The following is a 27412-nucleotide window of genomic DNA, read 5'->3' as shown; positions in this document are numbered from 1 at the left end:
AAACTTGGTTGATAAAGCAGTGGCAGGATTTGAGAGAACTGACTCCAATTTTGAAAAAAGGTTCTACAGTGGGTTACATGCTGTCAAACAGCATTGCGTGCTATTGAGAAATCTTTTGTGAAAGGAAGTCAATTGATGTGGCAAACTTCACTGTTGTCTTACTTTAAGAAATTGCTACAGGCACCCCAACCTTCAGCAACCACCACCCTGATCAGTCAGCAGCCATCAACATCAAAACAAGGCGCTGCACCAGTGAAAAGATTATGACTCACTAAAGGCTCAGATGATATTAACATTTTTAGCAATAAAGTATTTTTTAAATTAAGGTATGTGCATTGGGCTGGGCACTGTGGTTCATGCCTGTAATCCCAGCACTTTGGGAGGCCGAGGTGGGAGGATCACTTGAGGTCAGGGGTTCAAGACCAGCCTGGCCAATATGGTGAACCCTCGTCTCTACTAAAAACACAAAAATTAGCCGGACATAGTGGTGCGCGCCTGTAATCCCAGCTACTAAGGAGGCTGAGGCAGGAGAATCGATTAAACATGGGAAGCAGAGGTTGCAGTAAGCTGAGATTACGCCACTGCACTGCACTCCAGCCTGGGCAACAGAGACTCCGTCTCAAAAAAAAAGTATATGCATTTCTAGACATAATGCTATTGCACACTTAACTACGGTATAGTGTAAACGTAATTTTATATGCACTGAGAAAAACAAAAGCGGTGTGACTCACTTGATTGCCATATTAGCTTTATTGCTGTGGTCTGGAACCCAACCTTAGTATTTTGGGGGTACGCCTTTACCCAAATGGGGCCCACCAGAGCAGAACCATCAGGGTCTAGAGTAGGAGTCAGGTGATGACTTTGAATCCCAGGTTTGTAAGGAGTGTGACTCACCTTATAAACTCGTTAGCGGATTAACTGAGTCCCCAGAGTCCTCCAGGAGGCTAAACAGTTGGGGGTCGAGAATAGAAACCTAGCACCACACCAACTGGATGGGTTTTGCTAGACCCCTTCCGCCAGGTGCTCTCTCCTTACCGGACAGGTGGGTGGACTCTGGAGAGTGGACCTGCCCCCACCTGGATTCTCCCTGATGTCCTCCGACTGCCCACTACCCCGCCCTCGCCGAGTCCGCCCTGCTCCCCCGGGCTCAATTCCAGGATGCTTTGGATTGCCCGCCCTCGCCCTATCCCTGTCCCCGCTCCAGTCCTAAGATCCACTCGTTTCCCTCGCCATGGCTCCGCTCAGGTCCTGGGTCACCCTAGCCCTTCTCCCTTAGCACAGGTTTGGCCAGCCCTGGCCCTCCGGGGCCCATCAGCTCCTGTGATCTTCGGCCGCCCTAACCCTGCCTGCTCCGCCGGGCTCTACCCGCCCCTCCGGCTCTCGCTCCGCTATCCGCCCTCCCGGGCTTTCCCCTCGCCTTGCTCTGCCCTGCGGCGCCCCCTGTCGGCCCGGCGTGCTCTCTGCGGTTGCCCCTTTCCCTCGGGCCCTCCCGCCTCGTGCGGTTGTCTAGGAGAGGGACGCGTAGGCGACGCCACCCCGGACCGGTCAGATCCGGTCCCTGGAGGCGGAACAGAGATCCCCTGATTCAGCCACCTCCAGAGTGAGCCCCATAGAGTGCGGTCCTACCTTCCCGCCCCGACGAAGGTCCCAGAGACGCTGCAGACAACACCAGCATGTCGAGCGAGCAGAGCGCGCCGGGGGCCTCACCCAGGGCCCCGCGTCCGGGGACCCAGAAGTCTTCTGGCGCGGTGACCAAAAAGGGAGAGCGCGCGGCCAAAGAGAAGCCGGCGACTGTTCTGCCTCCCCTGGGAGAGGAGGAGCCCAAAAGCCCTGGTACGCTGGCGCCGGGGTTGGGTGATTGGGCCTCCAGGCTAAGTCTTCCTGGGTTCCCACTAACTACTCACTGCTGGATGGCTATGGCTGAACTCATACATACCCAGATTGAGTTCCTGAATCTCGGCTTGATAGATGTTTGAATTGAACTTGATCTTAAAGAACCCACACTCTGGTTTGGGATGGTGACAAATACCAGTAAGATGTGATAAGATATAGAAGAGAGGAAGGCCCGGGGGTGAGGGCACCAGGGGGGTTGCCAGGAGGTGTCTTTGAACAGAGTTTACAGGTGTTCATTCATTGATTCAACAATTACTTTCCAAATGCCAGCCATGAGGTCAGGTATGTCACGGAGGAGAATGAGATGGACATGGTCCTGCGGGGTTTACATCCTCTGGGAAAAGAAAATGAGTAGAATGGTATAAGTAGATGTACGGCCCTTTTTGATGTAAGTGATAGAACCCCAATCAAAGCATGAAGGAGAAATGTATCAGAAGACTTTTTGATACAAATCTGCCAGCTTCAACATCACGGGGACAAGAACTTGCTGTCTCTGGAATCAAAGTAAAACAACTTGGGAGAAAGCTCTGATGGTCCAGCATTAGCCAGGTGCTATCTCCTTGTCAGTGCTGGTGGATGAGGGGAAGGAATTATAAGAGCTGGAGAAAGAACATCTTCTGGAAGGGAAGACAAGACAGTATAGAATCCCCTACAAGTATGAAGCCAGTTACATTCAACACACACACACACACACACACACACACACACACACCCCGATGGCTGCTGTATAGAAAATGGGGTGGAAGGAGGCAGAGAGATGAGTTACCAGACTATTTCAACAGCCTAGTCCCGGGACAGTGGGAGTTGGGATAGGGCAGTGAGAATGGTGAGGGGTGATTGGGTTAGGCCTCTCAAAGAAACACTTTTGAGGTAGAAGTAATAAGAGTTGGTGAAGGATTGGACAGGGTAGGGAGTGAGCAACATAGCAAGAATGATTCAGGCTTCTGGACTGGGCACTAGGTGGGAGGAGGTGCCATTCATGGAGATGGGAAAGCCCAAAGGAGGTGCATGTAAGGGAGGAGCTCCAAGGGGTGATGCCAGCTGGACAGCTGGACACATGGGTCAACAGTGACTAAGATAGGTTAAGGGTGGAGTTGTGACTTTGGAAGCTGCTGATGTTCTGGCATAGTTAAGTCCTGGCAATGAAAGAGACCCCATAAGGAGGCAGGGAGTATAAACAGAGAAGAGGAGAGGGCGCAGGATCCAGCCTTACAGGTAGTAGAGGACGAGGAGCTGGCAGGGGAGCCTGAGCAGCCAGCAGAGAGGTAGGAGAGAATGGGAGGGACACCTGCACAGGCACCTGGATAGGACAACATGGAGGTCACGGTGGCCTTAGCAGACATCACTGTGTGCTGTGGTAGGGGCAGATGTGGGCGCGGGTCCGGTAGAGAGTGATGGCTGATATAGGAAGGTGTAGGGATTTAAAGGACATCCTATCTAATGGCTTTAATTCTCAAGAAGCTACGAGGTGAGATCATTAGCGAGCATGAGCAAGGGATGTGGGAGGGAGGAGAGCTGTGCTGTCTGACAGGTAGCTACCTGCTAAAGTGCAGAGAGAGCCCATTTCCACCGCAGCATGAAGTACTGTGGGGCAGCACTGTTTTACAGCAGGGCTTCTCAAGGTGCTGTCCTTGGACCAGCAACTTCAGCATCATCTGGGAAGTTGCTAAAAATGCAAAACCATGGCCCTCACCTGGGTTACAGAATCAGAATTTCTGCAGGATAGGGCCCAGGAAATTTGTTTCAAGAGGCTCTCCAGGTGATTTTTAAGATGTTAAAGCTTGAGAATCTCTGTTCTTGAGAAGGGAGGTATGAGTGAAGCAAGGAAGCGTGAGGGGCTCCCCCAGCAGAGGTAAGCTTGGGAGGGCAGGGAGGTGTGCAGGAGCCAGCCAGACCAGGGGGACATGGCAACCTCCCTATGCCTTCTTATCTGCTTCATCCATTTGGCTGTGTGCCTGGGTTCCCACTGATGGCCGGACACAAGAGGAACATGTCTCTCATGCCTTTCCGCATGAACCCTTCAGCCTCTCTGCATCCTGCCAGCCCCGCCACGCCCTCAGGCAAACTCCCTACTGCTGAGCTGCAGGTGTCCCTCCCCCACCCAGCTCCTGCAGCACCTGCCCCTGTGGCCAGCGTGGTGTTCCATGGAGCTCCAGTCTGTCTGGCACTTGGCAGGGACTCCCGTCCCATCTCTAGGAGGCACTTCTTCCTGGGATGCCCTCAAGTTCGCATAGCACAGCCCTCATGTTGGGGTGTGGTGGGCATGTGTGAATTAATGTAACTCACAAATGAGTTAATATTTCTAAAGCATTTCAAACAGCACTGGACACTAGGAAGTGCTGTATAAACACAGTGGACAGGTGAAGTGTTAAATAAAAGTATCGTTCTGCCTTACTTGGGTGTATGTGTAGGGAAGGAGTGGGAGGGGAAAGGAACTCACATCTGGCCTGCGCTTCTTTCTCCCAGGGACCCTGAGCAGTTCCAGCAGGGAAAGAAGTCTTGTGAGAGGACTGGGCTGGGGACACCTGGGAAAGGCGGAGGCCCAGGCTGGGAGTGGAGAGCAGGGGTGGCAGTGGCTTTGACCTGGGAGTGGGAAAGCCAGCACACAGAAGAGGCGACCCCGTTGTCTACCGTGCACGCATGCCCCTTAATCCCCTTTCTCCGAACTCTTGCTTTCCCCGTTTCCTATCAAGTGTTTTCAGCGTACGTTTTTCCAGGCATTTGCAAGTTGAATGGCTGCAAAAATATCCATCTGAGGAGGGCCCCTCCGCCTGCGCTGTGAGCTTGGGGATGCAGGGGTGGGCGCGGCCCCCTCTCTCACACCCCCGCCCGCCCCCGCAGAGGAGTACCAGTGCTCGGGGGTCCTCGAGACCGACTTTGCCGAGCTCTGCACGCGATGGGGCTACACGGACTTCCCCAAAGTTGTCAACCGGCCCCGCCCCCACCCGCCCTTCGTCCCCTCCGCCTCTTTGTCGGAAAAGGCCACCCTAGGTGAGTGACAGTGGAGCTCCCCGGTGCCTGCCAGGGTCGCTTCGTCCATCCTCAGCCTCCCTTCCCGCTCCGGGCCAAATGGAGGGACGCGGGGCCGTGTGTGTGTGAGTTGGGGGCGGGGGGGATTCGACGAGGCCGGTGGGGAGGTGGAGGAGTCTCTCGTCTTCCTTTCCAAATCCCAGCAGAGGCGCGCGTGGCCAGAGAGGCAGCGCCCGCAGGCCGGCGCCTCCCGCGCTGGCGGTGTCCTCCAGTCCCACCCGGGCACCCGTGGGCCGGCCCAGCGTGGGGCCTGGGGAGGTGGTTGTTCCCCTCCCTCCTCACCTCTGCCTTCCAGACGATCCGCGGCTGTCGGGGTCCTGCAGCCTCAACAGCCTGGAGAGCAAATACGTGTTCTTCCGGCCCACCATCCAGGTGGAGCTGGAGCAGGAGGACAGCAAGTCGGTGAAGGAAATCTACATCCGCGGTGAGCCCCGCTCCCCCCACCTGCCCCAGCTCCCTCCCGCTCCCCTGGCGCCTCCCAGGTCTGAGGCGCCTGCCTCCTCTTGGCCGGTAGGTTGGAAGGTTGAAGAACGGATTCTGGGTATCTTCTCTAAATGTCTGCCCCCGCTCACCCAGCTACAGGCCATCAAGTGAGAAGCACTGGGGGGGATGGGCGGGAGGCCAGAGTGGGAGCTGGGGCTCCTAGTGGCTTGGGAGAGAGAACCAAGGGGCATGGGAGACCCTGGAGACGGTGGGGAGGTGGGAGGTGGGGGATGAGGAAGGGCGCCGCTGGGAGGTCGGTGTAGGGAGAGTTTTCCGGTAGGAGGCAGCGTTCTAGCTCTGTTTCTGCACTTACCGCCCACGCCAGCTTTTGGAAGGTGGGGCTGACGGATAAGACCCTGACCACCTTCATGGAGCTCCTGCCTCTCTGTTCATCCACGCTCAGGTCAGCAGAGTGGGAGGCCCCTAGTGCCTGGGCAGCCTGGCTGGGCGGGTGGTCAGAGGGAAGCAGTGTGGGGATGGAAGTGGCAGGTCCCAGCTCCTGTGGGCCTGGCTGGCATCCCTGTGGAATCAGAAGCAGGCAAAGTCTGTTGGATCATGATACCCCCATTAGACAAGAAGCCAGGTCCGCTTTTCTACCCACACCAGCACCCAAAGAGCCTGACCTTCAGGGGCTCATCCTGTCTCCCCTGCATTAGTCTCATTAGCCTCTACTCCCTCCCCAGAGGTTCTCGCTCTCCTTCCTGGTAGCCTGGGGCCCTGGCCCTGTACTAGGGGCTGGTAAGGCAAGTTCTTATCCTCCAGGAACTCACAGTCCAGGGAGGGAGAGAAAAGGACAAAAGAATAAATACTGCAGGGCAATGTGGAGACTGGGGATGGAGGACTGGTTCATCCGGGGAGGGAGTGGGCAGAGAGAAGTGCTACCCCACTTTATGGATGTGGGGCAGGAAGACCTGGAAGACTGCCTGGAGGAGGTGGTACTGAGCTGAAGGAAGCCTAGGAGCAGGCCAGAGAGGGAATTGGGAAAGGGCATACTTGTATGGGAAGAAGCAGGAGCAAGGTATGGGGCAGGTAACTACAGGTGTGGTTGGGAGTGTAAGGGGCAAGGCTGATTTGGTCCTGCCCCTTCTCTAGGCTCCCACATAACCCTGCCTCTTCTTGCTTCATGGGGGGGCTACCCCTCCGTGCAGTGGCTTGCCTGTCTTCCTTCTGTGGATGACATAGATGCTCCTTGAGGGCAGGGACTGTATCTTCTTCAGGTGGGGGTCCCCAGCACTCTGTGTAGAACACCATGAAACATGTTTCATTCCATCATGGGAATTAGCTAGCAGAAAACAACTATATGAATTCATCTGTAAATAATGTGTAAAAGTAAGTCATAGCAACATAAACAAATTTAAACTGAATGTAATCAAGTTTGTGTGACAGATGAGGCAGGCTGAAAGGTTGAACAAAATAAGAAATCATGGGAGCAAATAGAGTCATTTATAGCCATTAGTTCAGTTTTTGCTGTAACTTAGAAAAGGACCTCCACTCTCACAGCACTGTTAGAGAAGCCACTGCCGTGTGGATGCTCATGTTGTAGTTATCTCTTGCTGTGTGATAAATTAACCCCAAGATTCAGTGGCTTAAAAGGACATACATTTATGATCTCATAGCTGCAGTGAGATGACCTGGGCGTGGGCTAGCTGAGTGCTCTGGCTCAGGGTTTGAGGTTGCCGTACAGCTGCCGACGGGGGCTGCAGCTACCTCAAGGATCAACTGCGGTGGAGAATCTGCCTCCAGGCTCGCTTGTGTGGCTGCCTGGGCCTCTCCACAGGCTGCCTCGAGTGTCCTTACCACATGGCAGCTGGCCATTTGAGAGACTGCCAGAGAGCAGTCAAGATGGAAGCTACGGCCTTTGTAGCCTAAACCTGGAAATGCTGTCCCATCTCTTCTGCCATATTCTATTCTTTAGAAGCCAGGCACTTCTTTCCCTCCACCCCACCCCCCTTCTTCTTCTTCTTCCTCTCCTTCTTCTCCTTCTCCTTCTCCTTCTCCTTCTTCTTCTTCTTTGAGACAGTCTTGCTCTGTTGCCCAGGTTGGAGTACAGTGGCACAATCTCGGCTCACTGCAACTTCTGCCTCCGGGGTTCAAGTGATTCTTCTGCCTCAGCCTCCCAAGTAGCTGGGATTACAGGCACATGCCACCACGTCCCACTAACTTTTTGTATTTTTAGTAGAGAGGGGGTTTCACCCTGTTGCCCAGGCTGGTCTCAAACTCCCGAGCTCAGGCAATCCGCCTGCATTGGCCTCAAAAAGTGCTGGGATTACAGGCGTGAGCCACCGTGCTTGGCCAGAAGTGAGTCACTTCTAATGTGAAGTCCACACTCAAGGGGAAGAGATGACCCAGGGGCATGAGTTCCAGGAGGTGGGGACCACTGAAGGCCATCTTAGGGGCCATCCTACCTTGGGTCACCAACTTTGGGGAGCAGCCCCTTCACAACAGGCCCACCTGTGAATTTTTAGTCTGGGGAATTGTCACATATCTTTCCTATATTGGGGGGCAATCCTTCGACTCTGCTTCCTAGCTGCTTCCCAGGGAAGCACACTTCCTCTCTGTTCCCCTCCCTTACCTGGCCTCAGTGGTACCTTCTAGTTCTCAGATCTCCCCTGCCCTCAGGAAGGTGTCTCTGGAGGGGAACCCACTGCCGGAGCAGTCCTATCATAAGCTCATGGCCTTGGACAGCACGTGAGACTCCCTGCCCTCACACCCTTTCTCTGGGCCTGTCTCGAAATTCCAAGCCATTTTTAGTTCCTGCCCTTCCTTGTCCCCCTACCATCTCGGCAAGGGCCGTCGATTCCTGCCCCTACATCCTCAGACCAGACGGCCCCCTCAAGCCCTCAAGTCTCCCGTATTCCGGCGGGCGCCCTGTACCGTTTCCAGCGACCCACATTCTCCCTCTGGCTGCCCCAGGATTGCGCACTTGTCTCTGCGGAACAATAACATCGACGACCGCGGGGCGAAACTCCTGGGCCAGGCACTGTCCACGCTGCACAGCTGCAACCGGACCCTCGTCTCGCTCAACCTGGGCTTCAACCACATCGGGGACGAGGGCGCGGGCTACATCGCGGACGTGCGTGCGCTGCGGGGAGGGACCTGCTGGGAGCAGGGGCGCCTCGGGAGGCTTACGCGTCCCTGCCCGCTTCTTAGGGTCTCCGGCTGAACCGTTCCCTGCTCTGGCTGTCCCTGGCCCACAATCGCATCCAGGACAAGGGCGCCCTGAAGCTGGCTGAGGTGGGTGTGCCGACCAGGTAGGGCCGGGGCGTGGGTGGGCCAAGGGAGCCGACCCTGACTCCGCCGGCGTCCGACCGCTGAGAGCCAGCCTCGTTCAGGTCCTGCGCGCCTTCGAGTTGACGCACACGGAGGTGGTGGAGCGCCGGCGTCTCCTGCTGGAGAAAGGGACGCAGGAGCGCTCGCGATCGGTGAGGAGTCACAAGGCCCCAGGACCAGCCGAGAGCCCCTCTGACCCTCGAGCCCACTCCCCAAGTCCGCTGCTTTTCAGCAAACTGGCCATCCGGTTTAATCTCCACCAACTGTCGTGACTGTCTTTCCCTCCGATTTCAGCACAGACGTTTGCCAGGCCCCTGCTGGGCGGGCTCTAATTACAGAACCACCTTATGGGCAGTATACGACACTAGATTGAGAACATCTGGACCTGAAATCCGGCTCATCCATATCCCAGCTTGTAATCTTGGGCAAGCTACTAAACTTTTTTTTTTTTTTTTTTTTAGACAGAGTCTGGCTCTGTTGCCCAGGCTGGAGTGCAGTGGTGCAATCTCGGCTCACTGCCGTTTCTGCCTCCCGGGTTCAAGCGATTTTTCTGCCTCAGCCTCCTGAGTAGCTGAGATTACAGGTGTGTGCGACCACGCCCAGCTAATTTTTGTATTTTTTTTAGTAGAGATGGGGTTTCGCTACGTTGACCAGGCTGGTCTCGAACTCTTGGTCTCAAATGATCCGCCTGCTTTGGCCTCCCAAAGTATTGGGATTACAGGCGTGAGCCACTGCACCTGGCCTGTGTTACTTAACTTCTCATTGCCTTAGTTTCCTCATCTGTAAGTGGGTAATTGTACCTATTTCATGACTGTTGAGAGGATTTAGTGACCTATTTCCTGCAATGCAGTTAAAATAGCGCCTGGCACTTAGCTCAACAAAAGCTGCTATTTTTTCCCCTCAATATGAGAATCTGAGACCCTGCCTCACCCTTCATATCACCCCCACCCAGGTCCCTCTGCTATTTCTTCCCCAGAGCATCTCACCCCAGAGGAGTCCTATACAAATTATTAGGCAGGGAGGTGGGTGGGAGGGTGCTTGTCAGCTCAACTGCTCCCCAAGTATGCGTACAGCTACCTTTCATGCCCCCATTGAGGCTCTGGCTTCTTTCTCCTTTCCCTCCCATTTGTGAGCACAGCCCTCCTCCTCTCGACATGGGGACTCCAAAACGGACCGTGAGAAGAGTCAGATGGTAGGGATCAGCAATAGTGCATTGGTGGACAAGACAGACAAGACACAGACAATGAAAACCCCTAAGGGCCTGGGCAAGAAAAAGGAGAAGTCATGGGTAGGTGTGCAATGGGACAGAGCCTGGGCGCTGGATGGACAGGGGAGGGGGCTTCCATCTTGTGCAGAAGCGGTGGAGGGAAGAAGGCCACATGGGCCTTTGAAGTTCCCCCTAAGGCTGCAGGTCCTAATCTGGGCTGCTTCCCTCACCACTGCCCATCCCCTCCGGAGGTGGGACTTCCACCTCTCTTCTCACATTCTCCACAGGAATTGGCCAAGAAAGAGGAGAAGTCGGGGTCTGGGCAGTCACCCACACAAGGAACACCTAAGAAAGAAGATGCCACAAAGGCAGGCAAGGGGAGTAAGTGCGGGCGCCCTTTGGCTGCACCTTCCTGTGTGGAGGAGGGAAGAGTGCCTGGACGGTGCAGAAGGCTGTTCTGGGCCTGGGTGCGCCTGCCTGGAGCTCATCTTGCCATGTCCCTCTGGGCTTGATTTCCTTCTCACAGAGGGATGATGTGGAGAGCCGCATCCAGCCCAGACATCCTGACCCACTGCTCTCCTCATCCCCTTTGTTGGAGCTGGAGCTCTGTGGCCCTGTCTTCAAAGAACCCACCCACCTAGCTGGGGCCCCCTCCAGTCATTTTTTTTTCTTTTCTTTTTTTTTTTTTTTAGATGGAGTCTCACTCTGTTGCCCAGGCTGGAGTGCAGAGGTGCAATTTGGCTCACTGCAACCTCCGTCTCCTGGGTTCAAGCAATTCTCTTGCCCCAGCTTACCCAGTAGCTGGGATTACAGGCATGCGCCACCACGCCCAGCTAATTTTTGCATTTTTAGTAGAGACAGGGCTTCACCATATTGGCCAGGCTGGTTGCGAATTTCTGACCTCAGGTGATCCTCCTGCTTCGGCCTCCCAAAGTGCTGGGATTACAGGTGTGAGCTACCACACCCAGCCCCCTCCAACCATTTCTGTTGGACTCAAACCCAAAGTTGGGGGGGTCTCTTTGCCTCACCTAGCCTGTTCTTTCTGGGGAGGGAGGCTGGGTGGCATTAGAAGTGTGCACTGTGCATTCTGGCTGCTCTTCTGGCCCCAGAGGTAACCATCCCTGAGCAGAAGCCAAGCAGGGTAAAAGGGATGAAGACCGGGAGCAGAGAGAAGCGCAGCATCCTCCCGGAGTCCGAGGTAAGCTGCCAGGAGGAGTGGAGGCAGGGGGCACACCCCTGGGATTCCAGGCTTGCCTGAGACCTCTCACCCTAGCCCCTCCTGGAATGTGGTCTCCAGCCCCATGCTGTGGCAGCAGCCATTTACTTTCAAATTTGTCCTCCACTCCTGTCCCAACCTCACCTGAAACCCCCTCCCATCTCACCCTGGGCTTCTGTGGGAATAGTGGGAGCAGGCCCCTTCTACTTTTACTTGTCTATTAGTAGCCCACACTTTGGATCTGCTGTCTCAACTCAGCCAGGCTGCTTCCTCAGAGGCCCTCAGTTCCTCATCACCACCTCCATCACTTGCTTGGACTGTTGCATAGGAACCAAGTGTCTTCTTTTTTGCCCCTCTCAGCAGCTCCCCGAGGAAGGCAGCACATTTTTATGGTCATGGCACTGCCCCACGCTACCCTGTGCATGGTTCCTTCTTCAGACCCTCTCTCTTTTGCCTCTGGATCTTCTGTGCCCCCTTTCAACTTGGACCAACTTGCTGCTTGCATTGGAAGTCTTCCTGGGCTGCCTGCAGTGCTCCTACCATCCCTCATCCCTCCATTCTGTCAGCTGCTTGAGCATCTGCCTCTCTGTATTTTTCTCTTCCATCGGAAGACTCCCTGCACACCCTAGGCAGGGAAGGGCCCCTCTCCTTCCAGGAGTCTTCTCTGGCACCCAAGACAAAATCTTACAAAAGAGGATGTTCAGAGGCAGGAAGAGGTTGGGGTTGGCTTTCAGTTTCCATTTTTCATCTCTGCCTCTGTCTTGATCAGGCTGCTGATTGTCACTAGGACTATTGCAATTTCTTTTCATCGCGCCTGTCATTGTCAGTCACTTCCCTCCAATCCACTCTCCTCATTGCTCTAGGTGTTAGGAAACACTTAGTAAAACCTGAATGTGACATACTGTTTCATGCTTCCAGAGCCTTTGCACCTGCTTTCTTTGCCTAGAACACCTTTCCCGTACATGATGTGCATTCACAGGAGACCCTTCCTGGCCTGGCCTAGGTATTCCCTTTCCATGCTCCCACAGTGCTCTGAGTTTGCCTCTATCAGTGCTCACTCTAGACCACGTTACTTTCACTTTCTGGCTCCCCCACACAAAGGAGCTTCTTGAGGGTATGGGCTTATTTATTTTTGTATCCCCAGCACCTGGGACAAAGCCTGGACTATAGCCGGCAGTCAAAACATGTATGTTGAATGAATGAATGAATGGCCTGTTGACCAGCTCCTCTGCTGTCTGCTGCAATTAGTATTCTGCTTTAGCAGCTGGTTGTTGAGGCTACTGAGGTGATCAACCCTCTCCTGGAGCCTGTGGAGCACCGAGATGGGAAAGTTTTCATGCCTGGGAACAAGGTCCTTTTGCACCTCAACCTCCTCCGTATGTCTGCCAACCTCCCCTGTCCTCCTGCCATGAGGCTACTTGGGTCCTGTCCTGCCTGAGGGTGTCTGCCCTGACTCTATGGAGCAGACCTGGTCCTCCCATCTTTGGGCTACATGTCCCCCAAGGCTCTCTTGCACAGGGCTTGAGGGGCCAGGGGAAGTGCTTGTCCCCGAAGGCTCTCTTGCACAGGGCTTGAGGGGCCAGGGGAAGTGCTGAGTCTGGGAGGCTGGGGATGGGCTTTTGGAGTAATGAGGGGAGTTAGATGGGGTGTGTGTGAAGAGCTGGGTGAAGGGCCAGGTCAGGGAAAGATGTGCCTGGGCCAGTGAGTCTGGAGTGGGGAGCTGGAGGAACTGGGCTGCTGGGGATGTCTGGTGTGTCAGGTGCCAGTGAGGCCTGTGGTGCTGAGGCCACCTGTCTGCACCTTCCACCAGGGAACCGCATCACAGAGGTGGGGCTGGAGGGCTTCCTCGCCACAGTGCAGTATCAGATGCAGTTCTCCAAGGCCAAGAGTGTGTCCAAGGGTCCAGTGGGGCTGCTGTGGCTGTCCCTGGCTGTGAGTCCCTTTCACTCTCTCCTGCTGAAGCAGAGCTTGGCCCTATCAATCAGCTATCACACTAGACAGCTGCTGCAGGCAGCTTGTGTCTCCCCATTTCCAAGGAAGCTCTGTAGTTTCTCTGCTTCTTTTTAAAAATCACAACATAACCTCCGTTCCTCTTGCTGGAAGATCAGCAGTATTAATCACTCGGCTTTTTCTGCATTTCCCCCAGCTCCTAACCCACCCTGCCCCAGGACCATTTTTTTTTTCTCCCAGAGGACTAATCTTCATTCCTCTCGTCAGATGTCAGCCTTCCTTTTCTTTTCAGAAAAATTGCTTCGCCCCACAATGTCCTGCGTACGCCATAATCCAGGAGCTGATGTTGCCAAGGGATCCCATCAAGGCCAAACTCAGGGAGGATGAGGCCATGGCATTCTTCCCCTAGCCCCTCCCACCTGCTTGCCTCTGAGACTCGGGCCACAGAAGCACCTCCTGTCCCTGTGTGGGCTGACCTCCCTGGGGGAGATCTCAGACCAATAACAAAGTCTGTTGCTATACTTTTCCTTGAGGTTGTCTGAAAACTTTCTTCCAGAACTACTTGGAACATTTAGATTTTGTGTCTGTCCATGTTACATGGCCAAGAATGGCAGAAAAGTGGTCTGAATTACAGTTCTGCTGGGGACGATCTCAGCCCCTCTGGCCTCAGTTAGCCAGAGGCATTGCCCTTCTGCCTCCTGGGGGCTAGTTCTTCCTTGCTCAGGCAATAGCCATGCCCCACTGTGTTCCCTAGGGGACATGCATGATGCCAGGGTTTGCATTCAGAAAGATTTGGGATAGGGATTAGTAACTGACACGCACAGGCTTGGGAGGAGAGTGGGAGCAGCAGTAGGTAAAGCAGAGGAATTAAGCAAGCGTCCCCATCTGGCTGGCCCAGGTGTTTGACTACTTTGGAGGAGAGGTAAGGTTCAGCTTAAGAAAATGAACAAAGGCTTGGCAGGCCACTTTGGGGAGGGTGCTAAACGCTCAACATCTACATAGTAAAGGCTAAGCATTGAACATGAACCCTAATAACCTGCCTGCAGAAGTCAGCAATCTGAAACCAGAGGTGTGAGGTTCTTGAGCCAATTCACGGTCCCCAAACCTTTACCCTTCAGTGCTGCCTCCACTGAGGTCACCTGCCATTGCCCAGAGAGCACAGGACTGGCTTTGGGGAGCCTACCTGTAACCTATAGCAGTGTCCGAGAAGGCGCAGATCAACAAGGACCAGCCTTCCTTCCTCACTTCTGAGCAGATTCAATCTGTTCCACATTCTCTAGTCCTACTTCCCTCATTCCACTGCCTCTGCCTACCTAGAATTCCCTTGTCCTGCCATCTTACTTTGTGTGGCTCAGTGGCACTTAGGCCTGTCTCCTGCCTCTGAGTGCCTGGAGCCCTTCTAGTCTGACTGCCCCAGCTGTCTCTGCAGCTGGTTGTGGAGCGAGCTTCTCCAGGAAACACCCATCATTTCTTTGAATTCCCAACACTGAACACATTGAGGTGCTGGATGGTCACCCCAGCTTCTGCAGGGAACCTTGCCATGTCCTCCAGAGCTTTGGTGACCCCTTCAGCCCATATCCTTATCCCACCCTTCATCATTAATGACTCCTGTATCAATTCTGATGCCCAAATAGACTGTACCCTAATGAGGACACAGCTGAGGATTGTGAGAGGTAGGAGTCAGGGTTAGGGCTAGAAGAGAGTTTGTCACTTGAATCCAACACTGAATGCCAGGAGACAGAGGCGATATGGTTAGTCTTGGTGATGTGGCTGCGTCTATGGGAGGATGTGGATGGATGACAGTGACAAACTGGCCAGGCCTGAGGCAACCCTCCCCCTTAGGTTTGGCTTTTGAAGTCCTCAAGCTCATTGAGGGCAGCTCATGAGACCTCTTGACTATGGGTCCACGGTTCCTTTATATACATATATATGTATGTGTGTTTGTGTGTGTGGAATCAGTGTCTTGTCATGTTTTCTCCATGGGGGTTGTATAACTTAAGTTTGCCCAGCCTCTAGTTCAGCGAGTACACATCTGAAGCTCTGGGAGGGAACAGGCAAGACCTGGGTCTAGGGGTGAGAGGGCTCCCTCTGGTTCCCACTATCCAATCCTAACCAGTCTTATAGGGAACAAACACTGTACCTTTTATCACAGCGATTCCAAGAAACACACATACCACCATTGAAGAATATTTAACTTTTCTTAAAAAAAAAAATCTTAACCATGAAAGGAAGAAAATAAGAGTATACATTATCTTAACAGCAAAACAGTCATTTCCATATCTATATTTTATATATTATATATATATTTATATATATATATGTATATATACACCTAGCACAGTGTGTATATTCTATTCATCAGGGAGAGTTGGGTGAGGACATGGTGATGGGGCCAATGCTGCGGTGGCCCCTTGGATGGTCCTGGGTGAATTCAGGGACTCAGCATTCAGACCCGCTATCCCCACCTCCTGGGCCCAGTCTTCAGCTCCGTACCTGCTTCACTGGTTTTCTACAGGGACAGGGTGGGGAAGGGGGGACATAGGTGGGGTAAGAAACTCCCCATGGTCCCCATCTTGTGAAGATGAGAAGTCCAGGGAGGGAGGGAGTAGCCCGGCAGCAAGCTGTGGAGGGTAGGCTCTGGAGCCAGGCGGGACGGGGAGCCAGAAGACCTTCCCACTCACAGGGACAGGGACACTCAGGCCTGGCTCCCCCTTTAGGTTCGATCCTGGAGCTGGGTTGTTAACTAGGAGATAAAAGTGAACCCCCTCTTCCCTAAGCAGCTCCTTCCATATAACTGCCTCCAGCACTTCAGGAACAGGAACAAAAAAGGTCAAAGTTATTTACAATAGCAAAGATGCACATACGATACATACATATTTATAGGAAACCAAAGTGACAAAGAGGGGAGGGGAGGCACCCACCTCCGCCTGGGGTCTTATGGAGAAAGCGGGGAGGAAGAAAGTGCATTTACACAGAAGCCTCCTCCTTTCACTTGCATGTCTGAGGGCAGCGCACGTACAGGCGTGCACGCACATGTGGGGTGAGGGCAGACCATGGTGAGTGGGGGCCTTTCAGATGCAGTCAGCATGCTTTGGAGACACAAGGCCTTGGAGGGTTGGGCTGAGGGAGGGAAAAGACACTGAAACTTGACTCCGATTTGAGCAGACCAAGCAACATGCGGGTCTCCCCCCAGGCCTTGGCTGGATCCTAGTTTCCCCAACTGCCTCCTCCACAGGGAGGAGCGTTGGGATCCCCCCTACCCTGTGCCCTGGTCTCAGGCCAGTCCCTGAAGGAGGAGTGGGGACACAGAGGATTTGGTGGTTTGCACGGTTATGGTCCTGGTGATGCGGCTGCGTCTGCTGCGCTGTCTTCCAGGGGGGCGTCAGAGCCTGTGGGAGGAGGATGAAGGTAAGGAACAGGCCAGTCTGAGGTGACCGCGTCCACATGTTCTGTCTAGAAAGTCTTCAGGCTCACGAGAGCAGCCCCTTCAGCACCTTCCTTCTCCTCCAGAAACCCCAATTTCTTGCAGGGCTTGAAAAGGGTTGTCTACTGAACTCCACTTTCATCAGCCCCTAAAGCCCTTAGATCAGGTAGGTACATGCCTTGTCTTCCTGAGTTATGACACAGCTGTGTCCCTGGCTCACCCAGTGTGGTTCTGAACCATTTAATCAGCACCAGTCTTAGGCTGGCACTGTGTGTGCACCTGCAATCCCAGCTGCTTCAGAGGCTGAGCAGGGAGGATCACTTCGGCCCAGGAGTTTGAGACCAGCCTGGGCAACATAGCCAGGCCAGCCCTTGTCTCGAAGAAATAGAAAATATTTATATTATATATATATATATATATATACACACACACACACACACATATATATATATAATTTTAAAAAGTACAGATCTTAGATGTGAGACCAGGCTCCTCCTGGTTTTATACCTCCATATACAAGGAAAAAGAGGGCTCAATTCTAAGCTCCCCATTTTTCCAGGGAGCTTCTGTGGGACTTCCCTAAAAAGATCCCTCTCTGAAGCTGAGGGAATGAATTCGTTTCACTCAAGGGGAAACCAGACTCTCAGAACCACTATCTCTCACTGCTTAGTGATGTGTCCTCACCAGGTGGCGGACTTCTCCCCCATGGTAGGTACTGAGAGGGACCTGGCTTCACTCACCATCCTCAGGGCAAGGCCCCAGTTCATGGCTGTTCCTGGAGTCAGAAGCCAGGGGCTCCTTAGTGGGAGGTGAGAGGGAGCCGTCTGTCCATCTAGCTGCTTCTGTGTGGAAACTGCCCACAGGCGTGGTGCCACCAGATGACTCTCCCCCGAGGGACTTGAGCAGTTCTCTGTGGGCCAGCTCCATATCCTGGAAGAGTCGGTGGGGGAATGTCTGCTCAAGTCCTTCTATTCCTATTTCTTCCCCTGGGGAAGGGGTCACACTCTGATCTGTGCTGGGCCTTGGGGATGGGGGTGTGATTTAAGGGTGGCTGGGGGAAGATTCCCGGGCCAGGACAGGATCTAGGGCTCCTGCGAAGAGACACATCTCACTCGTGGGGAATGGTTTTGGAGTGATGGACTGAAGGCCTGCAGGGACCCAAGCCCTGTTTCCCTTACCTTGAGCCTGTTGAGCTTGAGGGTGAGCTGCTCAATGGTACGGAAGATCATGCCTACGTCCCTGAGGGCCAGGCTTGGGGGAGAGCGGCTGAGGCATCTTGGATCTCCATTGCCTCCCTGCAGCTGAGGCTGAGGCTCTGCCTGCCCTGCAGGGACGCTGTCAGGCTGAGGGGGGCTTGTGGGTACCCCTGAGTGGTCGGTGCTTGAGTCCAGGGGTCCTGCTGGCATGCTGACATAAAAGCAGTTCCCTGTCCCCACAGTAAGAGAATGAGATCAGGAGGCAAACAGAGAAGTTGAAGCTATCCTCCCACGCCTGTGGGATTCCCTAGCCACCTGACAGAGCAGGCCAGGCAGTCCTCTCCAGATGAACTTGCAGCACACGGGCCTTGCTCACTGTCTGCCAGCCCCCTAAAAGCCCTGCTCCCGAGACTCTTTTTTTTTTTTTTTTTTTGAGACGGAGTCTCGCTCCATCACCAGGTTGGAGTGCAGTGGCACGATCTTTGCTCACTGCAACCTCCGCTTTCTGGGTTCAAGCAATTCTCCTGCCTCAGCCTCCTGATTAGCTGGGATTACAGGCCTGTGCCACCATGCCCAGCCAATTTTTGTATTCTTAGTAGAGACGGGGGTTTCACCATGTTGGTCAGGCTGGTCTCGATCTCATGACCTCGTGATCCGCCCGCTTCGGCCTCCCAAAGTGCTGGGATTACAGGCATGAGCCACCGCACCCGGCCACTCTCGAGATTTTCTAGATGGCACTTTGTTCAGTCTGGCCCCAACCCAGGGGAGATGCTGAGTGGTGAGCTCAAGGGAGAAGTGGCAGAGCTGCAGTATTTCATTTGGGGAAATCAGAGTGGCTCCCCGTCCTTGAGTAAACAGATTGTGGACTGGTTTCAGGTTCTTTTGAAAGGAGCAGGCAGCAGCCCTCCTGCCCTGCCTGACTCCAGCTCTGGATGAACTGCAGCCCGCCCTGCCCCTCTTCCATCCATGCCGTGATCCTCTGGAGGTCTCTCGACCCAACCAAGGGGTGTCAGAGAGAGCTGGAGGAAGGACATGGAGGGTTCCTGACAGGCAGGAAGCACAGAGAACCACCGTGGAACCTGGGGGGCCCTTTCAGCCGATTTCCACAGTGACACTGGAGCGGCGGCTGAGGTGGGGAAGTGGCTGCTCGAGTATCAGGTAAAGGACACTGGGTCCCCAGAACCAGGCCAGGCTTCCCTGCCCCTCCCACAATTGCACACAGGCATTTATCCCTGCCACTCTGAACAGGAGCCTGGCCAGGTGGATTCTTAAGGCAGCACAGGGCCTGTCCCTGTCTTTAGAGCCAGATCTTCCTCCTCCTCCCCATTCCAGGCAGCTGAGGGAGCTTGTGGGTGTGTGTGTGACCATGGGCAGGGGTCTGACTCTGCCCTCACAGGTTCCACATTCCAGTCCTGGCTTGTCTTTAGCTCCAAGGAGAAAGTTATTACCCGTAGCCTTTGTTCCGCCTTCCACTTCAGGTGGCCCAGGCTCTGACTGGCCACTCTCTGGTAGTGCAGGGACAACCTTGCTGCCTGCCACCTCAGCTGCACCGACACCACCACCACCAGGAAGAGGAGAGACCAGAAGACAAGGAAAGGGAAGGGAGAGAGAACAGGAAGGAGAGAGGGCAGGAGGTGGGGACAGGGGGAGGAGAAAACGGGAAGAACAAGGTGAACACAAGATCATACATGATGACATCCCAGGCAGTGCAGAGAACTTTCCACCAATTCACCGACAAAGAGAGAAGGAAGGTCAGTTCCCAGAAACCCAGGAGACAGGCGGGCATTGGGCAGATGGAATGAAAAATGCTGCTGGAAGGGAGGCAGAGTGGAACCTCAGGGGAGGGCAGGCCCACTAGCACGGAACCCCACCCCAGGTGTGTCCCAGGTTTTGTTCTACCTTTCTTGTCACCCTCTCAGACCAGCCCACTCTTCCCGGGGCGGGGACCTTCCTCCCTGGGCTCACTGCTTGGGCTGGGCAGACCTGTCGGCCTCCCTGTGAGCTTGTCTTGGCTTTTCTTGTCTCAAGGCTGCCCATGGTGTTTTGCAACCCGGGATGCCCTCCCTGGCACCTTATTCACTCCCCATACCCCTCACTCGCCAAATGTCTTCCCAGCTTTGTCTTCCACCCCTTCCAGTCCCAGCTGCCACCTCTACTGCCCTAGGTGCTGTTGCCTGGTGTGAGGGGCTGCATGCATCTGCCCTGTCTTTCCCAGCCTGAGGCTCCTGAGAAGGGGGGCTCTTTTCCCTGGGACCAGATGAGTGTGGAGCGCTAACAGAGACTGGTGCTGGTAGCTGGTTTGTGCCAGGCAGAAGGAAATGTCCTTATGTGTTACAAAATGAAGTTCAGAGATGATTCAGAATTTTGTGTAAAGCCACACAGATATTAAGTGGCAGAGCTAAACTCTGAATCTCGACTGTCTAACTCCAAAGCCTGCCTGGTATCAGCGTGTCTCATTCGTCCAGGACCAAGTGTAAGTCTCTGCTCACACGGTACCCAGGGGGAATATAGGAAAGGAAGCAGCTATTCGGAAGACTTATCTCACCTAGCAAGGGAGCTTGTCTCCCCACTGGACACTCTCATTTATTTTACCTTTTCTCACAACTTTGTAACCTCCTGCTGCCTCTGTGCTTGCAGCCTCTTCAGCCAGATTCCTGTCCAGTTCTGGAGACTCCCATATCCCAGAATTTCTGGTCCTTGGGGGTAGGTGTTCCAGAGAACAGAGACCCACGTCCTCCTGCTCCGGTCGTTCCCCCTCTGGCCCCGCAAGCTGGGTGTTGTCCCCCTGATCCCCAGGGGGCGCCTGCCCTGGGGAGCCTGGGTCCCAGGGGTGAGAGGTGACACTGATGACAGAAGGTGTGGGTGTCAGGTCGTCCTCGGGCTCCCGGGCAGCCTGAGTTTCCATGGTGTGACCTGGCAGCAGGCTCCACAGGATCAGGTGTCGCAAGTTCTCCACTGGAAGGGAAACAGGGTGATGTCTTCCCAGCACAGGATGGCACACCATGCCAGAAGGATAGCTGTGCTGCCCCACTGACCCCAAGGTGGTGACCTCAGGCACAGGTGAAGCTGGAGGGCTCTGGTCAACTAGCTGGTGGGGGTTGGGTGGGGAATGACATCTGTCTCTGCATCCATCTCTCCTCAAGCACACCAGGGAGAGCCTTCAGGAAGGTGGAGGGTGCAGGCGCCTGCCAGTTCACACTGGCTGTGCAACTGGGGACCAGGGGCTGACAGCAGGGCCTTGGAGCACTCACCATCTTCCAGAGCGGAGTCAGCAAGCCCTTCCATGAACAGAGGGCCTGGGAAGGCCAGGTGGATAGGGTTCCTTGTCCTGATGCCCCTGTTCTCTCCATCCAGGGATGTGGAAGGGCAAGGCAGGACACCCAGTTCTTCCTCTACACTGCCCTCCTGCTCAGGGTCCTCTAGCAGGACTGGGTGCTTCCCTTGGACCCTCTGCTGGGGCCCAGTGCCTGATTTGGATGAGAGAAGAAGGCAGGGAAAGGGAGAGGGCTTGTATGGGAAAGCCTATGCGCAGCTTTGGAGCCAAGGGGCTGGGAACACGGATTCGTTCTACAGTTGTTTACTGAGAACTTCCTGTGGCCGGCACTGTCCCAGGCTCTTGGCATATGACAGTAAGCAAAACAAAAAGATCCCTGCCCATGTTGAGCTTACATTCTAGTGGAGGGACATACAAAAATAAGACTCTTCAGCCAATTATGTAGTTTGTTAGAAGGCAGTAACTTCCACGGGAAAATAGAAGACAACAGCAGGGCATGGGGCTGGGGGCTGGGCAGTGCTGGCTACAGTATTAAACAGACTGGGCCAAGAGGACACTGGAATGAAGACACGAAGGAGGTGTGGCGTTAGGAGGAAAAGCATTCTAAGCAGAAGGAAACAACAGACACCCAGCCAGGAAGCCCGAGATTTCTCCTGAAACCCAAGACCCCAGGTTACTTCACACGCAAGCTCTCAATGAGAATGCTGTCCTCATCACAGTAACTGCATCTTAAGCCCTTTGAGCTCCCCAGCCCTCCATGTTTTCCATCCCCATAGTTGCAGTACGCATCTCTCTCCCCAACAGTGACCCCTGGAGGATGCAGGGCCCGTGGATCCCGCCAGACTGCTCATCGTCTTCCATGGCTGACGCTGTCACCCAGAGAGGCTGGGTGGGAATCTCTGGTCAGGTGAGCGAGTTCATCCTTTCTTTTTTTTTTTTTTTTTTTTTTTGAGGCGGAGTCTCGCTCTGTCGCCCGGACTGGAGTGCAGTGGCCGGATCTCAGCTCACTGCAAGCTCCGCCTCCCGGGTTCACGCCATTCTCCTGCCTCAGCCTCCTGAGTAGCTGGGACTACAGGCGCCCGCCACCTCGCCCGGCTAGTTTTTGTATTTTTAGTAGAGACGGGGTTTCACCGTGTTAGCCAGGATGGTCTCGATCTCCTGACCTCGTGATCCGCCCGTCTCGGCCTCCCAAAGTGCTGGGATTACAGGCTTGAGCCACCGCGCCCGGCCTTCATCCTTTCTTAAGTCCGTTCACTCTGCTCTCCTTCCTCTTCCAGACTCTTCCTCCTGCCCTGTTTCTTCTCTACTCTTTATCAAAACCTCACACCCTGGGCCCCGATGGACTCTCCCATCACCCCCATACTCACACCCAACCTGTGCCTACAGAAAAAGGCCTGGGCAGGCTCCCACAGGACAGTTCAGGGCCCTTACCTCCAGGCAGCTCCTCGGGTTCGGGTTCACCATGGAACACATCTGAGTCATCCAGTTCTACCCTGAGGGAGGAAACCAACTCAGGGTAAGATGTCATGAGATTCCACCCCGGACTCGTGTGTTAGAATGGGCAATGCAGTAGGATCCGAGAAGGACGGTGTGGGCCTCCTCACCTGGCTGGTCTGCTTGGCAACCCGGAAAGGAGGGGGGCTGCTGGCTGAGCTTCCCTGGTCCCCTGCTCTACATCCCCCTCACCCTACTTCAGGCTCAGCTCTATTACAGCCAGGTGGCAGACTGTGGGGGAGTGGACAGGGACAGGAAGCAGGGATGGGGGCATGTTTCTCCATCTGCCAGCGCGTGGAGCTGCCTGCTCCCTGCTAGCATTTCCCTGTTGTGGCTGTCCACCCCTGGGGTTGAAGGGCTTAGAAGCAGCAGGAAACAGGAGGTTTGGAGCGGAGAGAGTGCGGGGTCTGGAGGGCTAAGTGCTGCACCTGCTGGGTGTGAGGCCCTGGTGGGCTGGCTCCTGGGAGCCTGGGGGTGGAGGATGGATGGGCATCGGGGCAGCTCCGGGGTGCCTGGTGGCATTCCGCACGGCCTCTTCTAAGAGCTCCATCCATCTGTTGCTCGGCAGGAACAGAGAGGACTGTAGTGAGAGCAAGATAGTGGCACACACCACCCCGTACTGAGCTCACTGGAGCAGGGCTTCCAGGCCCTTCTCCAGGCCCTAAGAACCCTCTGCCTGGCAGGTGCCCACCTCCCTGTACAGTCCTCCGGGGCTGCTCCCTTGGGGTTATATTACTTGCAGCTACCAAATCCTGGACACCAACCCTTTGTTACGCTCTGGGCAAAGCATTCTGTGTTTTCTCTCTAAAGTAATTCTCTAACAGGTAGCATTAGCCACATTTTGAAAGATGAAAACCCTGGAGTTGGGAAACTGTCTGACTCGACCTGTCTCCTTCCACTGTACCACGCCACCTCTGGCAGCTGCTGTCAGAGAACATGGGTTGGGTGGGAGGCAAATGCTTGAGAAGGATGCATGAATCTAATTCGCCTGATGGTGAAGGGAGTAGGGCAGGAAGGAAAGCAGCAGCAGCAGCAGCTGCTGGAAGACTGCCAGAAACTCATTCTCCCAGAAGTGGGCCTGGTGACCAGCTCAGGGGTGATGACCCCTCCCAGCTTCTCTACTTCTGTCCTACCTCCCACTTCCCTTCCCAACCCCCCGTCCAGGCACTGCTCTGGGGCCCAGTCCTGGCCTTGCTCATACACACCACCCTGGTCCCAAAGGGACTATGGTTATGGGTAACCCCTCAATCAATTCTCACGTGTTCTTGTCTGATGATGTCAATGCAACCAGCTCATAGATCTGGGGTGGGCCCAGCTTGGAGGTGCAGATGATAAAGAAGGCCCGTTTATCTGCATGAGGAAAGGAAGGTAGAAGGGTCTGTACTAGGGATGGGAGGTGTGACTGCAGCCTGGGCCAGGGTGACAGAGTGGGACTCAAAGCCCTGACCCTCAACGTGGATGGATAGTGCAACACGAGACAGATGTGGATCATGAGGACCACTTAGAACCCACTTACACAAGGGACAGAGGAAATTCCAGGACCCCTAATGTCATCTTATGATGTGTATGGTGCTTAGGATTTATAAAACTTTTTGTTGTTTTTTGAGACGGAGTCTCACTGTCGCCCAGGCTGGAGTGCAGTGGTGCCATCTTGGCTCACTGCAACCTCCGCCTCCCAGGTTCAAGCGATTCTCCTGCCTCAGCCTCCCGAATAGCTGGAATTACAGGTGCCTGCCAACATGCCCGGCTAATTTTTGTATTTTTAGTAGAGACAGGGTTTCACCATGTGGGCCAGGCTGGTCTTGAACTCCTGACCTCAAGTGATCTGCCTGCCTCAGGCTCCCAAAGCTGTGGGATTATAGTTTATAATTTTATAAAACTTTTTCATACCTATCATTCCTTTTGATGCCCCCAAGAGGTAGGGCAGGTATCACTCCTATCTTACAGACAAAAAAAGTGAATCTAGAGAATTTTGCTCCAGAGCCCTTTCTCACACACACTGCACTTCTCATTGAAACGTCTCTGTCCACTGGATCCAGCTCTGTACCGTGGGTACTAACATCTTCTGTAACCAAACTCTGCCCCAGTCACTCTTGTAGCAGAAAGGCTTGTCCTACTTATTCTGCCTAATCCCATTCTTCCCAATCCTGCTCAGACACTCTTACCCCATCCCGGGTGTGCACGTCCCATCCAAACCAGCACTGTGCTTGAGGACTGCTGACAATCCCTGTGCCATGTTGTCTATCTTCCTCTTGGTCCCCATCCTAACCCTCATTCTACCCCACTTTGGGCCAGTCCTCCTGCTTAGGCTGGGACAGGAGGAAAGGAACACAGGTGGACAGGTAGGTCCTGTAAAGGCTCCACACTGACCCTACCTCACCCAGCACTCGCTGGACATGGTCCCTGAGCCCCAGGCCAGCCTGGACCATCTCCCCAGGTACCTGTGGCCACAGAGCGGATGAGCACAGCATTGAGCTTGAGTACGGGGCTGAAGGTCTGCTTGCTGTCTGAGGAGCCCACAGCTGTCTTGCTGTGGCATTTCAGCAGTAGCTTCTCGTCCTGTTTCTGCAGCAGCACTAGGAGGTCCTCCAGCAGCAGCACATGGAGGTCTGGAGGGGTATGGTTGTGGGGAGGCGTTCCCTGGTGCCCACTCATCCCTCATGAGCACAATGCAGGGCCATAGGCTCTTGGAGGCTCTAGGAAGCCCTGGGAGTCTGGTGACCCCATTTCTCTCTCTGGTTACTCCCTTCCCATGTCCTGAGCTATCACCTCCAGTCATGTTTCAATGCTTGGGAAAGACAGAGAGAAGAGCCCAGGGAGGCCCACCCACTGCAGGTTCCTGCTCAGTCCCAGTCCCCTGGCACATACCCAAGGTCTTATCCTTGCTGATCCTCCAGGTCAGGGGCCCCTCGTGGATCATTTTTCTGGTTGTAAGATCCAGGCTCTGTTAAGGAGACACCATTCATTCATTCATTCATTCATTCATTCATTCAAGTGTTTGAGAACCTACTGTGTGCCAGACATTGTGTTAAGGTGCTGGAAATTGGTAAGTAAGAAAAAGTCCTTGCTCTTACTCTCTTGTGGGGGATGAAGACAAGCAAAAAGGTAACTGTGAAGTCATGTGCCATGTGCCAGCGGGGGGATATACCGATGGCTCTGACTTGGGTCTCCCACCTGCCCCTACCATGTGCCAACTACAGTCCCAAGAAGATCACACACTGCTTTTCCTGCCCATGCCTCCAGCTTGATTCCCTCCCAGAAGATCTCCACCTTACCTCCAGTTCGACCCGATCCCCTGCTCTCTCAGGCTGAGTTCCAACATCTAGTCTTTCTTGGGTAGGGCTGTGTACCTTGTCCATCTAGGGACAGGGTGACAATAACAGGGTGTATGTCTTCTGGGGCTCCATTGTGCCACCCTATCTGGTCTTTGTCTCCTACCTGCAAGACTCTCCAAGCCCTGACCAGAGTTCTGCTCCTAAGGGTGCCCACAAAGTGTGAGGGGTTGACTGTGCTGCAGTCTCTGCCTCCTACCTTGAACTCTGCTGCCAGAGGGTTGCTGGCCCTCTCCAGGGCAGTGGCATCCAGGCGTTTCTGGTAGCCCTCTAAACGGTGGCGGTTCTCTGTTTGCTTTACCGCTTCATTCACATACTTGAGAATCTCCCGGCACTGGTCCCGGGCCCGGCAGAGCTTCTCATGCTCAGAGGTGCCACCTACCAAAATGGACAGAGAAGATGGTTGGGGCTCCTGCCTGAGAAGTCTAACATGGCATCAGCTATTATTTGCCTGAATTCATCCATGGCAACTGGCTTGCTTCAAACCAGCAGGTGTGGGTGGAGGTGAGCCACCCTTGCCTCACACGAGGACCTCAAGTGGTAAGGGTAACTTTTACTGAGCATCTTCAGGTCTCAGACAGACCACTGCTTTGAAGACACTGATAGCTCTTGGGAATTCCTGCCTCTACCACAACCAGCTCTACAGATGCAAGGGACAGAGACTGTGGTAAATGGCCACAATTATGCCACTAGAAGGCCTGTTCAAATCAGATTGGGGTTCCTAACACCTCTCTGTCCTGACTCCAATGTCTGAAATTTGAGGGTAGTGAAAGATACCCAGGATCCCAGGGAGAGTGACAACCTAAAGCTAGATCCTCTTGTTCAGTCTGGTCCCCTGCTCCTCTAGTGTTACCACATAGGCTGTGTCTTTTGTGCACTGCAGGGGGCACGAATGGGGATAAAATCCAGCTGCACGCAACCAGAGGGACCCAGGTACCCTTGAATGCCAGCCTGTGTTGGGCATCGGATGCTTTCCTTGGATTTGCACAAAGGCCCACACAGGTGGGCCTTCGATGGTGGCCCCTACTCCTCCCACTGTTAAACACCTTGTATTTTCCAAAGGACATTTACAATCATTTTCTTCTCTGAAATACCCCACAACAGAACAAGGATGAAGACACCAAAGACCACAAGGTACAGTGATTTGCTAAGGTCACAAAGCAGTGCCAGAATGAGGGTCTGGCACGAGGCCCGCTGCCTGTGACGCCAGCCCCTCCCCAGGCGCTACCCTCTGTGTGCTTGATGATGCTCTCCAGCAGCAGCGGGTACTTGGTGAGCCGCTGCATCTCAGAGATGATGAGGTCTCTCAGCTGCAGCCGCCGGCACTGAGGGTGGCTCTCAGCCTCCTAGACAGCAGGACACATAGAAGGGAGGAGATGTCAGCGTGGCTGGGAGCTGGCTTATGGGCTCAGGGCCAAGATGGGTGTGAACATGACAAACAGGTCCTAACACCAGGTGGATCACTCAGAAATAGTAGTGGAAGCTTCTTCCTTAAAGATGTAGAGAAGGGTTTGTGGTGGCAGGGAGACACCAATCCAAAGTGATATGGTCAAAACAGAAGGGCAGGCATATTGCTGCCACTCCATAGACAAGGAAACTGAGATACACCTCAGTGCACACAGGTGCTGGTGGGTGAGCCAGGC

At 54.3% G+C, this 27412-nt stretch overlaps 2 protein-coding genes across 7 annotated transcripts in view; one reads left to right on the top strand and one right to left on the bottom strand.

Annotated features, from left to right (window-relative positions):
• Positions 1 to 1501: 1501 nt before the first annotated feature.
• On the top strand, positions 1502 to 13570 carry LRRC71 (leucine rich repeat containing 71). Its single transcript, XM_010381276.2, has 15 exons — positions 1502 to 1833; positions 4735 to 4884; positions 5219 to 5347; positions 5438 to 5513; positions 5732 to 5809; positions 8026 to 8094; positions 8320 to 8479; positions 8557 to 8640; positions 8739 to 8828; positions 9815 to 9964; positions 10171 to 10264; positions 10993 to 11081; positions 12364 to 12475; positions 12910 to 13031; positions 13342 to 13570. Exons 1-15 carry the CDS (start codon positions 1674 to 1676, stop codon positions 13456 to 13458), a joined length of 1680 nt encoding a protein of 559 aa, XP_010379578.1. The 5' UTR covers positions 1502 to 1673; the 3' UTR covers positions 13459 to 13570.
• Positions 13571 to 15228: 1658 nt separating this feature from the next.
• Positions 15229 to 27412, bottom strand: part of ARHGEF11 (Rho guanine nucleotide exchange factor 11) — a 110927-nt gene continuing 98743 nt past the window's right edge. For 5 of the 6 annotated variants that reach the window (XM_010381272.2, XM_010381275.2, XM_010381270.2 and 2 more), the window contains 13 exons: positions 26998 to 27115; positions 25969 to 26147; positions 25306 to 25381; positions 24879 to 25046; positions 23697 to 23787; positions 22866 to 22991; positions 22375 to 22436; positions 20921 to 21136; positions 20262 to 20624; positions 19118 to 19213; positions 17652 to 17899; positions 17214 to 17403; positions 15229 to 16438 (listed from right to left, as the gene is read on the bottom strand). In XM_010381272.2, the coding sequence (XP_010379574.2) occupies positions 16380 to 16438; positions 17214 to 17403; positions 17652 to 17899; positions 19118 to 19213; positions 20262 to 20624; positions 20921 to 21136; positions 22375 to 22436; positions 22866 to 22991; positions 23697 to 23787; positions 24879 to 25046; positions 25306 to 25381; positions 25969 to 26147; positions 26998 to 27115 (1992 nt within the window). In that variant the 3' untranslated portion in view covers positions 15229 to 16379. The remainder of the gene's footprint in view (positions 16439 to 17213; positions 17404 to 17651; positions 17900 to 19117; positions 19214 to 20261; positions 20625 to 20920; positions 21137 to 22374; positions 22437 to 22865; positions 22992 to 23696; positions 23788 to 24878; positions 25047 to 25305; positions 25382 to 25968; positions 26148 to 26997; positions 27116 to 27412) is intronic. The other variant, XM_010381273.2, reaches the window with a different exon arrangement.

The sequence above is a fragment of the Rhinopithecus roxellana genome, chromosome 8, assembly GCF_007565055.1.
Source record: "Rhinopithecus roxellana isolate Shanxi Qingling chromosome 8, ASM756505v1, whole genome shotgun sequence".
Taxonomy (NCBI): Eukaryota; Metazoa; Chordata; class Mammalia; order Primates; family Cercopithecidae; genus Rhinopithecus; species Rhinopithecus roxellana.
The sequence above is the reverse complement of the archived record's forward strand: the minus strand, read 5'-3'. Positions and strand labels throughout refer to the sequence as shown.

What these genes read in the sequence shown, in the direction of transcription:
- LRRC71 (XM_010381276.2), top strand. Translation starts at nt 1,674, where the DNA reads ATGTCGAGCGAGCAGAGCGCGCCGGGGGCCTCACCCAGGGCCCCGCGT. An exon ending in CGCAGGAGCGCTCGCGATCG is followed by an intron (nt 8,829 to 9,814) that starts GTGAGGAGTCAC and finishes TTGTGAGCACAG; the next exon opens with CCCTCCTCCTCTCGACATGG. An exon ending in TGCTGTGGCTGTCCCTGGCT is followed by an intron (nt 13,032 to 13,341) that starts GTGAGTCCCTTT and finishes TTTTCTTTTCAG; the next exon opens with AAAAATTGCTTCGCCCCACA.